This window comes from Pristiophorus japonicus, chromosome X (assembly GCF_044704955.1).
Source record: "Pristiophorus japonicus isolate sPriJap1 chromosome X, sPriJap1.hap1, whole genome shotgun sequence".
Lineage (NCBI taxonomy): Eukaryota > Metazoa > Chordata > Chondrichthyes > Pristiophoridae > Pristiophorus > Pristiophorus japonicus.
The window spans coordinates 3935049-3948701 of record NC_092010.1 but is presented as its reverse complement, the minus strand read 5'-3'; the positions used below and the strand labels follow the sequence as shown (position 1 = coordinate 3948701).

At 52.0% G+C, this 13653-nt stretch overlaps 1 protein-coding gene across 1 annotated transcript in view; it reads right to left on the bottom strand.

The window, feature by feature from the left end:
• lipeb (lipase, hormone-sensitive b) overlaps positions 1 to 12151 on the bottom strand; it is a 170495-nt gene extending 158344 nt beyond the window's left edge. The window contains exon 1 of the mRNA XM_070869259.1: positions 12035 to 12151. Within this exon, the coding sequence (XP_070725360.1) occupies positions 12035 to 12122 (88 nt within the window). The 5' untranslated portion in view covers positions 12123 to 12151. The remainder of the gene's footprint in view (positions 1 to 12034) is intronic.
• Positions 12152 to 13653: the final 1502 nt, after the last annotated feature.

The window sequence follows — 13653 nt, the reverse complement described above, 5'->3', positions numbered from 1 at the left end:
GGCAGCTGGGGCCTCGGTTTAACGCCTCATCGGAAAGATGGCACCTCCGACAGTGTAGCACTCCCTCAGTACTGCACTGCCGCGAATATGCAGTCTCCAGAGAATACAACCATTATCATCATCATAGGCAGCTCCTCGGAATCGAGGAAAACTTGCTTCCACTCTTAAAATGAGTCCTTCGGTGGCTGAACAGTCCAATACGAGAACCACAGTCCCCGTCACAGGTGGGACAGACAGTCGCTGAGGGAAGGGGAGGGTGGGACAGGTTTGCCGCACGCTCCTTTCGCTGCCTGCGCTTGGTTTCTGCATGCTCTCGGCGACGAGACTCGAAGTGCTCAGCGCCCTCCCGGATGCACTTCCTCCACTTAGGGCCATCTTTGGCCAGGGACTCCCAGGTGTCAGTGGGGATGTTGCACTTTTTCAGGGAGGCTCTGAGAGTGCCCTTGTAACGTTTCCTCTGCCCACCTTTGGCTCATTTTCCGTGAAGGAGTTCCGAGTAGAGCGTTTGCTTTGGGAGTCTCGGTGTCTGGCATGCGGACAATGTGGCCCTGCCCAGCGGAGCTGGTCGAGTGTGGTCAGTGCTTCGATGCTGGGGATGTTAGCCTGATCGAGGACGCTAACGTTGGTGCGTCTGTCCTCCTAGGGGATTTGTAGGATCTTGCGGAGACATCGTTGGTGGTATTTCTCCAGCGACTTGAGGTGTCTACTGTTGGCTAGGTCACTGGGGATAACTCCCCTGCTCTTCTTCGAAATAGTGCCATGGGATTTTTCAGTTCCATCCGAGGGGGCAGCCGGGGCTTTGGTTTAACGCCTCATCAGAAAGATGGCATCTCCGACAGTGCAGCACTCCCTCGGTCTCCATGCAGTCTCCAGAGAATACAACCACCACACCAGCAAAGACATGCCGATCAAAGACATGACTTGAACAACCTACCACCAACCCGATTCAAATCTAGAAGGCCATTTTGGACCGTCGCCGAATTCCCTTCAGCGATCTCCCCTCAGCCTTGACAACCGACGGCGAAATGCTTGGAAGAACTGCGACATACGGAATGGATTCCTTATCGAGGAGCCCACAGTACAACCTGAAGGATCAAACCTTCCTCGCAAACAGTGGACAACCATCAACCGCCTCAGAGCCGGTCATGGTCGATGCTGCCACCTTCTCCATCGGTGGAAGGTTAAAGCATCCCCATCATGCGATTGCGGAGCTCCTAATCAGATCCTGGAGCACATCACTGAGCAATGCCCACAGAGGGAATTCACAAGCAGCCTACACGATATCCACGCTGTTACTCCGGAAGCTTTGGCCTGGATATCAGACTTAGATATTGACATTTGATTTGCTACCCTACCCTACAAAAGAAGTAGTACTGCCCTGGAGGGTCAGCCTAGTGATTTGTGCACAAGTCTCTGGAGTGAGACTTGAACACACAACCTTCTGACTCTGAATGAGAGTACGACCCACTGAGCCACGGCTGACAAATTAAATAGTGCTATGGATCGGGGAGGTCACCGAATCACACGCTGAACCAGCAGATGGTGGACACTATGGTGCTGGTGGGCTCTGAAGGAGTCTTTCAGTCTGCGACACACACAACAGTGGCTCACCACAAGGCTCGCAATGCAGGGGGGCCCAGGGACAGGCCTTGAACAAACAACGCACTTAATGAGTCGACACATCCAAGGGCTGCTGTAATACGGATCTTTGAGGAAACGCTGCCATCACCCACTCCTCCCACTACTGGCTCCAGGCACGTTCCTTCCTATCTTGGCAAGTCACAGGTTTCAGGGCAACTAATCCCACTGCCCCGCTCTCTCCCCATAGCCCTGTATCAATCTCAGACTAATCCCACTGCCCCACTCTCTCCCCATAGCCCTGTATCGATCCCAAACTAATCCCACTGCCCCACTCTCTCCCCATAGCCCTGTATCGATCCCAAACTAATCCCACTGCCCCGCTCTCTCCCCATAGCTCTGTATCAATTCCAAACGAATCCCACTGCCCCACTCTCTCCCCATAGCCCTGTATCAAACCCAAACTAATCCCACTGCCTGGCTCTCTCCCCATAGCCCTGTATCAATCCCAAACTAATCCCACTGCCCCGCTCTCTCCCCATAGCCCTGTATCTATCTTATACTAATGCCACTGCCCCGCTCTCTCCCCATAGCCCTGTATCGATCCCAAACTAATCCCACTGTCCCACTCTCTCCCCTTGGCCCTGTATCAAACCCAAACTAATCCCACTGCCCCACTCTCTCCCCATAGCCCTGTATCTTCCTCTGCTTCAAATATTTATTCCATTTTCCCTGAAATGATACAATTGTCTCTGCCTGAAAAATTCCCTGTAGCAAAGCATTCCAAGCTCCAACAAATCTCTGCCAACAGACATCTCTCCGAAACTCTCTCCACAGTCAATGAGAATTAAAAAATAATCACTGACTTGGTGTTGTGTTTGACCCCATCACCTAAACCGCCTATGTCCACCTCAGTAACATCGCCAGTCTCCGCCCTGCCTCAGCTCATCTGCTGCTGAAACCCTAATCCCTGCCTTTGTTACCTCCAAAATTGACTATTCCGACTCACTCCTGGCTGGCCTCCCACATTCTACCCGACGTAAACTAGAGGTGATCCAAAACTCGGCAGCCCGTGTCCTAACTCGCACCAAGTCCCACTCACCCATCACCTCTGTGCTCGTTGACCTACATTGGCTCCTGGTTAAGCAACGCCTCAATTTTAAAATTCTCATCTTTGCTTTCAAATCCCTCCATGGCCTCACCCCACCCTATCTCCGTAACCTCCTCCAGCCCTACAACCCTCAGATCTCTGCACTCCTTTAATTCTGGCCTCTTGAGCATCCCCCAGTTATAATCGCTCCACCATCGGTGGCCATGCCTTCAGCTGCCTGGGCCCCAAGCTCTGAACTCCCTCCCTAAACCTCTCCGCCTCTCTACCTCTCTCTCTTCCTTTAAGCAGCTCCTTAAAACCTACCTCTTTGACCAAGCTTTTGGTCATCTGTCCTAATATTGCCTTCTGTGGCTCGGTGTCAAATTTTGTTCACTAATGGCTCTTGTGAAGCGCTTTGGGATGTTTTATTTTGTTAAAGGTGCTATATAAATATAAGTTGTTGCTCTTTCCCAAAAAGAGGAAGTGGAGAATCTTCTCTATTCATGCTGTCGAAATCTTTCAAAATTTGAAAAGCCTCAGTTAAACTTCCTCTTAGCATTATCTGCTCCAGTGTCTCAAGTCTCTCTTCATAACTGTAGATTCCCATCCACGGTGAATCTATGCTGGACGCTCTCCATGGCTTTAATGTCATTTAACTCTGCCCAAACTCTCTTACAACTGCACTTATCAACTCAAAACTGTCCGATGACATTTCTGCAGCCACCGATCTGTTAAACAACACCCTCACTAGCACCTTTGATACCCTAGTCCCTATTAAAACCATTACTCTCTCTCACACTGGCCGTTCCCCCTGGTACAGCCCTCATTTCCGCTCACTCAAGTCCAAGGGGCGCAGACTTGAACGGATGTGGCGGACAACTGGTTTAGCCATTCACCGCCAGATCTGGCTCGAACACATAATCTGTTCCTACTCTGGTCAACAAAAACTGCTCACTATTCCAGGATCATTCTGGATTGCAAAAATAACCCCTGGCTATTATTCTCTACTGCTAACCATCTCCTTAAACCCCTCTCCCCTGTCTCCACCATACTCGCCTCCAGCAACAAGTGTGAGGAGCTCATGGACTTCTTTGTCGCAATGATTTAGACCATCCGATCAGCTGCATCTGCCAGTTCCCTTCCTTCCCCTGGCCCATTGGGCCAAAATTCCTGAGGTTCCTCCCTACCCCAGCTCTGAACTCACATCTCTCTCCAGTTTCTCTGATCTACCCTCCTGACCTCTCCATGCTCATCTCGTCCATGAGACCCACTTCCTGCTCCCTTGACCCTATTCCCTTTAACTGCTGACCACCCAACTTCCTTTTCTGGCTTCCATGTTAGCCGACATCGTTAACGGTTCTCTCTCCTCAGGTACTGTTCCCCTCTCCTTCAAATCTGTCGCCATCACCCCTCTCCTCAAAAAAGCAGCCCTTCACCCCACTGTGCTTACTAGCTATCGCCCCATCTCCAACTTCCCTTTCCTCTCCAAAGTCCTTGAACGTGTTGTCGCCTCCCAAATCCGTGACCATCTTTCCCAGAATTCAATGTTTGAATCCCTTCAATCTGGTTTTCGCCCCTGCCACAGTACTGAAACGGCTCTCATCAAAGTCACAAATGACATCCTTTGTATTGTCTTCCTAACACAGATGAGACTGCACACAGGGAGGTTAAAGTAACAGTGATCTCAGTCTTTAATAAGACACTCCAGAGTGAGGAACAGACCTTAGGGGCCGGCTTATATACAGTGCTCCCAAGGGATGCTGGGATCCCTTGGGACTTCAGAGGATGCACTCCCTGGTGGCGGAACATGGGAGTGCATGCTTTACAGATACACAACATCACTCCCCCGCCAAAGTCAAAGTGAAAACTATTTACAAGGTGAGGCGGTCGGGAGCCTTTCTTTCCCTGGTGGACCGCCTCGGTACAAATGTCTGTTCTGGTGTGTTGGCTGTGCCCTCGCTGGGCTGGAGTGTTGTTGGCCCTGCAGGGCTGCTAGGTGAGCCTGGCCTTGCTGGGCTGTTGGGCATGATGGGTTCGATTTCCTGGTCCGGCGTGGTGTCGTTGATCCTTTGGTGTGTGTTGTGGGCTCGAAAAAGGTGGCGTCTGCTGTGGGTTGTTCAGGGCTGTCTGTGAACCGCAGCCTCGTTTGGTCCAGGTGCTTTCTGCAAATTTGTCCATTGTCTAGTTTGACTACAAACACCCTATTCCCTTCTTTAGCTATCACCGTGCCCGCGATCCACTTGGGAACATGTCCATAGTTTAGCACATACACAGGGTCATTCAGATCAATTTCCCGTGACACAGTGGCGCGACCATCGTTTACATTTTGTTGCTGCTGCCTGCTCTCTACCTGATCATGTCGGTTAGGATGAATCAGTGACAGTCTGGTTTTAAGTGTCCTTTTCATGAGTAGCTCAGCCGGGGGCACCCCTGTGAGCAAGTGGGGTCTCGTGCGATAGCTGAGCAGTACTCGGCACAGGCGGGTTTGGAGTGAGCCTTCTGTGACTCATTTAAGGCTCTGTTTGATGGTTTGTACTGCCCGCTCTGCCTGCCCATTGGAGGTTGGTTGAAACGGGGCCGAGGTGACATGTTTGATCCCATTGCGGGTCATGAATTCTTTAAATTCGGCACAGGTGAAACATGGCCCGTTGTCACTGCCCAGTATGTCAGGCAGGCTATGGGTGGCAAACATGGCCCTCAGGCTTTCAATGGTGGCGGTGGCGGTGCTTCATAAGAACATAAGAATTAGGAACAGGAGTAGGCCATATAGCCCCTCGAGCCTGCTCCGCCATTCAACAAGATCATGGCTGATCTGGCCGTGGACTCAGCTCCACTTACCCGCCCGCTCCCCATAACCCTTAATTCCCTTATTGGTTAAAAATCTATCTATCTGTGATTTGAATACATTCAATGAGCTAGCCTCAACTGCTTCCTTGGACAGAGAATTCCACAGATTCATAACCCTCTGGGAGAAGAAATTCCTTCTCAGCTCGGTTTTAAATTGGCTCCCCCGTATTTTGAGGCTGTGCCCCCTAGTTCTAGTCTCCCTGACCAGTGGAAACAACCTCTCTGCCTCTATCTTGTCTATCCCTTTCATGATTTTAAATGTTTCTCTAAGATCACCCCTCATCCTTCTGAACTCCAACGAGTAAAGACCCAGTCTACTCAATCTATCATCATGAGGTAACCCCCTCATCTCCGGAATCAGCCTAGTGAATCGTCTCTGTACCCCCTCCAAAGCTAGTATATCCTTCCTTAAGTAAGGTGACCAAAACTGCACGCAGTACTCCAGGTACGGCCTCACCAATACCCTGTACAGTTGCAGCAGGACCTCCCTGCTTTTGTACTCCATCCCTCTCGCAATGAAGGCCAACATTCCATTCACCTTCCTGATTACCTGCTGCACCTGCAAACTAACTTTTTGGGATTCATGCACAAGGACCCCCAGGTCCCTCTGCACCTCAGCATGTTGTAATTTCTCCCCATTCAAATAATATTCCCTTTTACTGTTTCCCCCCCCCACCCCCACCCCCCACCCCACCCCACCCCCCCCCACCCCCACCCACCCCCCACCCCCCCCACACCCCCCACCCCACCCCCCCCCACCCCCACCCCACCCCCCCAAGGTGGATGACCTCACATTTTCCGACATTGTATTCCATCTGCCAAACCTTAGCCCATTCGCTTAACCTATCTAAATCTCTTTGCAACCTCTCTGTGTCCTCTACACAACCCGCTTTCCCACTAATCTTTGTGTCATCTGCAAATTTTGTTACACTACACTGTCCCTTCTTCCAGGTCATCTATGTATATTGTAAACAGCGGCGAAAGGACGAGCTGTCCATTCAGGCAGACTGTCTGTTGCGGGGTAACCGCGTAGTGCTACCAAAAAAGGACAGGGAGACGTTCATCTCGGATCTCCACAGCACACAACCGGGTGTAGTAATGATGAAAGCGATAGCCCGATCCCACATTATTTCACATTCAATCCATTTTGAAAAAGCATCCACCACCACCAGGAACATTTTAACAAGAAACGGGCCCGCATAGTCGACAGGGATGCTCGACCATAGTCTGGAGGGCCAAGACCACAAACTTAGTGGTGCCTCTCTGGGCGCATTGCTCAACTGAGCACACACGCTGCACTGCCGTACACAGGACTCTAAGTCAGAGTCGATACCGGGCCACCACACGTGGGATCTGGCTATCGCTTTCATCATTACTACACCCGGGTATGTGCTGTGGAGATCCGATATGAACGTCTCCCTGCCCTTTTTTGGTAGCACTACGCGGTTACCCCGCAACAGGCAGTCTGCCTGAATGGACAGCTTGTCCTTTCGCCGCTGGAACGGCTTGATTGGCTCTTGCATTTCAACGGGAATGCTGGCCCAGCTCCCATGCAATACAGTTTTTTTACTTGGGACAGCAGAGGATCTTGGCTGGTCCAAGTCCTAATCTGGCGGGCCGTGACAGGTAATTTATCATTTTCAAACGCTTCCATGACCATCAACAAGTCTGCGGGCTGCGCCACCATCAACAAGTTTGCAGGCTGCGCCATTTCCACGCCCGTGGTGGGCAATGGTAGCCGACTGAGAGCATCCACACAGTTCTCGGTGCCTGGCCTGTGGCGGATGGTATAGTTGTACGCTGATAGCGCGAGTGCCCACCTTTGTATGCGGGCTGAGGCATTAGTATTTATCCCCTTGTTTTCAGCGAACAGGGATGCGAGAGGTTTGTGATCGGTTTCCAGCTCAAATTTGAGGCCACAGGTACTGATGCATTTTCTTTACACCGAACACACACGCTAATGCCTCTTTCTCAATCATGCTGTCGGCCCACTCGGCCTTAGACAAGCTCCTGGAAGCATAGGCGACAGGTTGCAACTTCCCTGCAACGTTAGCTTGTTGTAATACACACCCGACTCCGTACAATGACGCGTCACATGCTAGCACACGTCTTTTACACGGGTTATACAATACAAGCAGCTTGTTGGAGCATAAAATGTTCCTGGCTTTCTCAAAAGCAATTACTTGTTTTTTTCCCCCATACCCAGTTCTCACCTTTGCGCAACACACATGAAGTGGCTCTAAAAGGGTGCTTAACCCCAGTAGGAAGTTACCAAAATAGTTGGAGTCCCAGGAACGACCGCAGCTCCATGACGTTCTGTGGCCTGGGCGCGTTCCTGATAGCCTCTGTCTTGGCGTCTGTTGGCCGAATGCCATCCGCCGCGATCTTTCTCCCCAAAAACTCCACTTCTGTTGCCATGAAGACACATTTCGATCTCTTCAGCTCCAGCCCTACGCGATCCAGTCGCTGGAGGACCTCCTCCAGGTTTTGTAAGTGCTCGGCGGTGTCCCGACCCGTGACCAATATGTTGTCCTGAAAGACCACCGTGTGTGGTACCGACTTGAGTCGGCTCTCCATGTTTCTCTGGAAGATCGCTGCAGCCGACCGAATTCCAAACTGGCATCTGTTGCAGATGAACAGTCCCTTGTGCGTGTTGATGCAGGTGAGGCCCTTCGAAGACTCCTCCAGCTCCTGCGTCATGTAGGCCGAAGTCAGGTAGAGCTTGGTGAAGGATTTGCCTCCTGCCAGCGTCGCAAATAGGTCGTCTGCCTTAGGTAGCGGGTATTGGTCCTGTAGCGAGAAACAATTAATAGTTACTTTATAATCGTTGCAAATCTTGACCGTGCCATCACTTTTGAGTACTTGAGTAATCGGGCTGGCCCACTCGCTGAATTCCACTGGGGAGGTGATGCCCTCGCATTGCAGCCTGTCCAGCTTGATTTCCACTCTCTCCCTCATCATGTGAGGTACCGCTCGCGCCTTGTGGTAAATGGGTCGTGCCTCTGGGACCAAGTGGATCCGCACCTTCGCCCCGGAAAAGTTTCCAATGCCTGGCTCAAAAAGGGAAGGAAATTTGGTTAAGAACCTGGGTACATGAGGTCTCATCGACATGTGAAAGCGCTCGGACGTCATCCCAGCTCCAGCGGATTTTGCCTAGCCAGTTCCTTCCAAGCAGTGTGGGGACATCGCCCGGGACAATCCAGAGTGGCAGTTCGTGCACTGTGCCCTTGTAGATGACCTTGACCATGGCGCTGTCCAGGACAGTGATACGCTCTTTGGTGTACGTTCTCAGTTTCATATGGATGGGGCTCAGGGCTGGTCTGAATGCCTTGTTGCACCACAGTCTCTCAAACATCTTTTTACTCACGATGTATTGGCTAGCGCCAGTGTCCAGTTCCATGGCTACGTGTAAGCCATTCAATTTTACGTTTAGCATTATAGGTGGATATTTCGTCGAAAATGTGTGCACCCCGTGTACTTCAGCATCTGGCTCCTCTCTGAGGTTCGAAATTGCTTTGATCCACCATGGATCGATCGTCCTCTGCCATGTGGTGGTTAGCAGGTTTTGCAGAGCTTGCAGCTCGTTTGCAAGCTCATTGGAGGTGCCCCATTGTTCCACAGCTCTTGCAAACATACCCTTTGAAGCGGCATGAATAGGCTAAATGGAAGCCTCCACACCGCCAACAAAGGTGTGAATTGCCTTCCATTCATCCTTTGTTGCGGACTCAGTCATCTGGGTCACCTGAGGCCTGCTGGCAGTTGCAGACTCGTGGGTTCAGCTCTGTACATTCCTGCTCGTAAACACAGTTCCAGTTAATTTATGAACATTGCTAGCACTTGTGTGCTGAGAGATTTGTTTGGTGTTATCACTGGTGGACATATCGCAATGGCCTTACTGAGGGTCGGTGTCTCTACAATCAAAAGTTTTCATAGGATGGTCTCATGGCCAATGCCCAGTACAAAAAAGTCTCTGAGCATTTGCTCCAGGTAGCCATCAAACTCACATTGTCCTGCAAGTCGCCTTAGCTCGGCGACATAGCTCGCCACTTCCTGACCTTCAGATCGCTGGCACGTGTAGAACTGATACCTCGCCATCAGCACGCTCTCCCTCGGGTTAAGATGCTCCCGAACCAGTGTACACAGCTCATCATACGACTTATCTGTGGGTTTCACCGGAGCCAGAAGATTCTTCATGAGGCTGTAGGTCGGTGGTCCGCAGACTATGAGGAGGACTGCTCTCCTTTTTGCAGCGCCTCCTTCTCAGTCCAGCTCGTTGGCTACAAAGTACTGGTCTAACCATTCGACATAGGCTTTCCAGTCCTCACCCTCCGAGAACTTCTCCAGGATGCCCACAGTTTGCTGCATCTTTGCGTTGGATTCGTATTCTCGTCGCCAGTTATTGTGTTCCTAACACAGATGAGGCTGCACACAGAGAGGTTAAAGTAGCAGTGACCTCAGTCTTTAATAAGACACTCCAGAATGAGGAACAGGCCTTAGGGGCCGGCTTATATACAGTGCTCCCAAGGGATGCTGGGATCCCTTGGGACTTCAGGGACCTGGTGGCGGAACATGGGAGTGCATGCTTTACAGATACACAACACTGAGTGTGTGACAGAGGTAAACTATCCCTCCTCGTCCTTCTGGACCTGTCTGCAGCCTTTGACACAGTTGACCACTCCATCCTCCTCCAATGCCTCTCAATCAATGCACTCGCCTGGTTCCATTCTTATCTATCTAACCGTAGCCAGAAAATTTCCTGCAACGGTTTCTGTTCCCATCCCCGCATCGTTACCTCTGGTGTCCCCCAAGGTTCTATCCTTGGCCCCCTCTTATTTCTCATCTACACGTTGCCCCTTCGCGATATCATCCGAAAACACGGAGTCAGTTTCCACATGTCCGCCAACGACACCCAGCTCTACCTCTCCACCACTTCTCTCGACCCTGCTTGGTATCTAAATTGTCAGACTGCTTGTCGGACATCCAGTACTGGATGACCAGAAATTTTCTCCAATTAAATATTGGGAAGACCGAAGCCATTATCTTTGATCCCCGCCACAAACTGCGTTCCCTAACCACTGACTCCATCCCTCTCCCTAGCATCAATCTGGAGGGTGAACAAGACTGTTCGCAACCTAGGTGTCATATTTGACCCTGAACTGAGTTTCCGGCCACACATCCACGGCATAACTAAAACCGCCTTTTTCCACCTCCGTAACATCGCCCTGCCCTAGCTCATCTGCTGCTGAAACCCTCATCCCTGCCTTTGTTACCTCCAGACTTGATTATTCCGACTCACTCCTGGCTGGCCACCCATATTCTACCCGACGTAAACTAGAGGTGATCCAAAACTTGGCAGCCCGTGTCCTAACTCGCACCAAGTCCCACTCACCCATCACCCCTGTGCTCACCGACCTACATTGGCTCCCAGTTAAACAAAGCTTCGATTCAAAATTCTCATCCTGGTTTACAAATCCCTCCATGGCCTCGCCCCTCCCTATCTCTAATCTTTTTCAGCCTCACAAGATGTTTGCGCTCCTCAAATTCTACCCCCTTGAACATCCCTCATTATAACAGCTCAACCATCGGTGGCCGTGCCTTCAGCTCTCGAACTCCCTCCATAAAGCTCTCCGCCTCTCTCTCCTCCTTTAAGACAGTCCTTAAAACCTACCTCTTTAACCAAGCTTTTGGTCATCTGCCTTAATATCTTCATTTGTGGCTCGGTGTCAAATTTATCTGCTTAGTCTTATAACACTGCTGTGAAGTGCTTTGGGAAGTTTTATTATGTTAAAGGTGCTATATAAATAAAAGTTATTATTATGAATAATATTTTTTGTAATGGGACGGCAAAACTATACATAGTTATTGAGCTGTGAGCAAACACAAATCGATCACTTCTTTACGCTTGTACCTTATCCCCCTATTTGTAAAACCCTAAATAGTGATGGCCATTTTGATGCCTTTAGCAGCTGCACTCGCACATTCAGGCACTGACCTATTTGAAGCCTTGGGTCTCCATCGATAGCAACAACAACCACCTGTATTTATATAGCACCTTTAACGTAGTAAAAGGAGTGCCGTGACAGTTGGCATAGCAATTTACAATGGGAAATGTTGGTGGGAAAGCATGATTATATTACGAGACTGGTAACCAACAAGTCTGAAATAATGATCTCCGGTAACCGACCCCTCATCCCCAGGTTCTCCTGGTAAGTGACCCCCTCACCCCCTGGTTGCCCCGGTAACTGACCACCTCACCCCCTGGTTGCCTCGGTAACCGACCTCCTCACCCCCTGGTTGCCCTGGTAACTGACCACCTCACCCCCTGGTTGCCTCGGTAACTGACCACCTCACCTCCTGGTTGCCCTGGTAACTGACCCCCTCACCTCCTGGTTGCCTCGGTAACTGACCACCTCACCTCCTGGTTGCCCCGGTAACTGACCCCCTCACCCCCTGGTTGCCCCGGTAACCAATTCCCTCACTCCCTAGTTGCCCCGGTAACCGACCCCCTCCGGTACCCACCTCCCAGCGTCGATCCCGATGTCGAGGCCCAGTCCGGGCGGCTCTCCGAGGACTCGCCTCCGCTCTCCGCCGCTCCGCCTGACGCCATCTTCACGCTCCGGTGTTGACAGCCCAGCCCCGCCAACCGGCCCGTCAATCAGAGGCCCCGCCCACCCGGCCAGTCAATCAGCGGCCCCGCCCACTGGCCCGTCAATCAGCGGCCCCGCACCGCGCACCCAGCCTGTCAATCAGCGGCCCGGCCCGGCCCGTCAATCAGCGGCTCCGCCCCGCCCACTTGCCAATCACAGCAAGGACGCGCACTTACCGTGGAGCCGTCAATCAACGTGCCCTCGCCCCACGTGTGATACGCCACGCCACGCCCCCTTCGCATTCCGCCAATCAGAGCCGGGGAAAGAAGGAACACCCGCGGCCACAGGACAGTCGCCAATTTAAATACTCCCTGAGCCCGCCAATCAGTGCCCTGCCCGCCCCTCGCCTGATGCCCGGTGCGAGCACCCCATTGTGATGTCATTGGAGTCAGAGCGAATGGCAAAGGGAGCGGGGGAGAGGCGGGGTCGGAGGCTCGGGGCAGGGTCTGAGGAGCAGTGGGCGGGGCGTGCGGGGGGGGCCTGAGGAGAGAGGGCGTGGCCTTGTAGTCAGTGATTACATCATCATCAAAGGCAGTCCCTCAGAATCGAGCAAGACTTGCTTCCACTATTAAAGTGAGTTCTCAGGTGACTGAACAGTCCAATATGGGAATTAGTCTCTGAGGGAAGGGGAGGGTGGGACAGGTTTGCCGCACGCTCCTTCCACTGCCTGCGCTTGCTTTCTGCATGCTCTCGGCGACGAGACTCGAGGTGCTCAGCGCCCTCCCGGATGCACTTCCTCCACTTAGGGCCATCTTTGGCCAGGGACTCGCAGGTGTCAGTGGGGATGTTGCACTTTATCAGGGAGGCTTTGAGGGTGTCCCTGTAACGTTTCCTCTGCCCACCTTTGGCTCGTTTGCCCTGAAGGAGTTCCGAGTAGAGCGCTTGCTTTGGGAGTCTCGTGTCAGGCATGCGGACAATGTGGCCCTGCCCAGCGGAGCTGGTCAAGTGTGGTCAGTGCTTCAACGCTGGGAATGTTGGCCTGAGTAAGGACGCTGATGTTGGTGCAGGGGATTTGTAGGATCTTGCGGAGACATCATTGGTGGTATTTCTCCAGCAACTTCAAGTGTCTACTGCACATGGTCCATGTCTCTGAGCCATACAGGAGGGTGGGTATTACTGCAGCCCTGTAGACCATGAGCTTGGTGGCAGGTTTGAGGGTCTGGTCTTCAAACACTCTTTTCCTCAGGTGGCCGAAGGCTGCGTTGGCGCACTGGAGGCGGTGTTGAATCTCATCATCAATGTCTGCCCTTGTTGATAAGAGGCTCCCGAGGTATGGGAAATGGTCCACGTTGTCCAAGGCCGCGCCGTCGATTTTGATGATCAGGGGGCAGTGCTGTGTGGCAGGGTCAGGTTGGTGGAGGACCTTTGTCTTACGGATGTTTAGTGTAAGGCCCATGCTTTTGTACGCCTCGGTGGAGATGTTGACGATGGCTTGGAGTTCATCCTCTGAATGTGTGCAGACACAAGCGTCGTCTGCTTACTGTAGCTCAG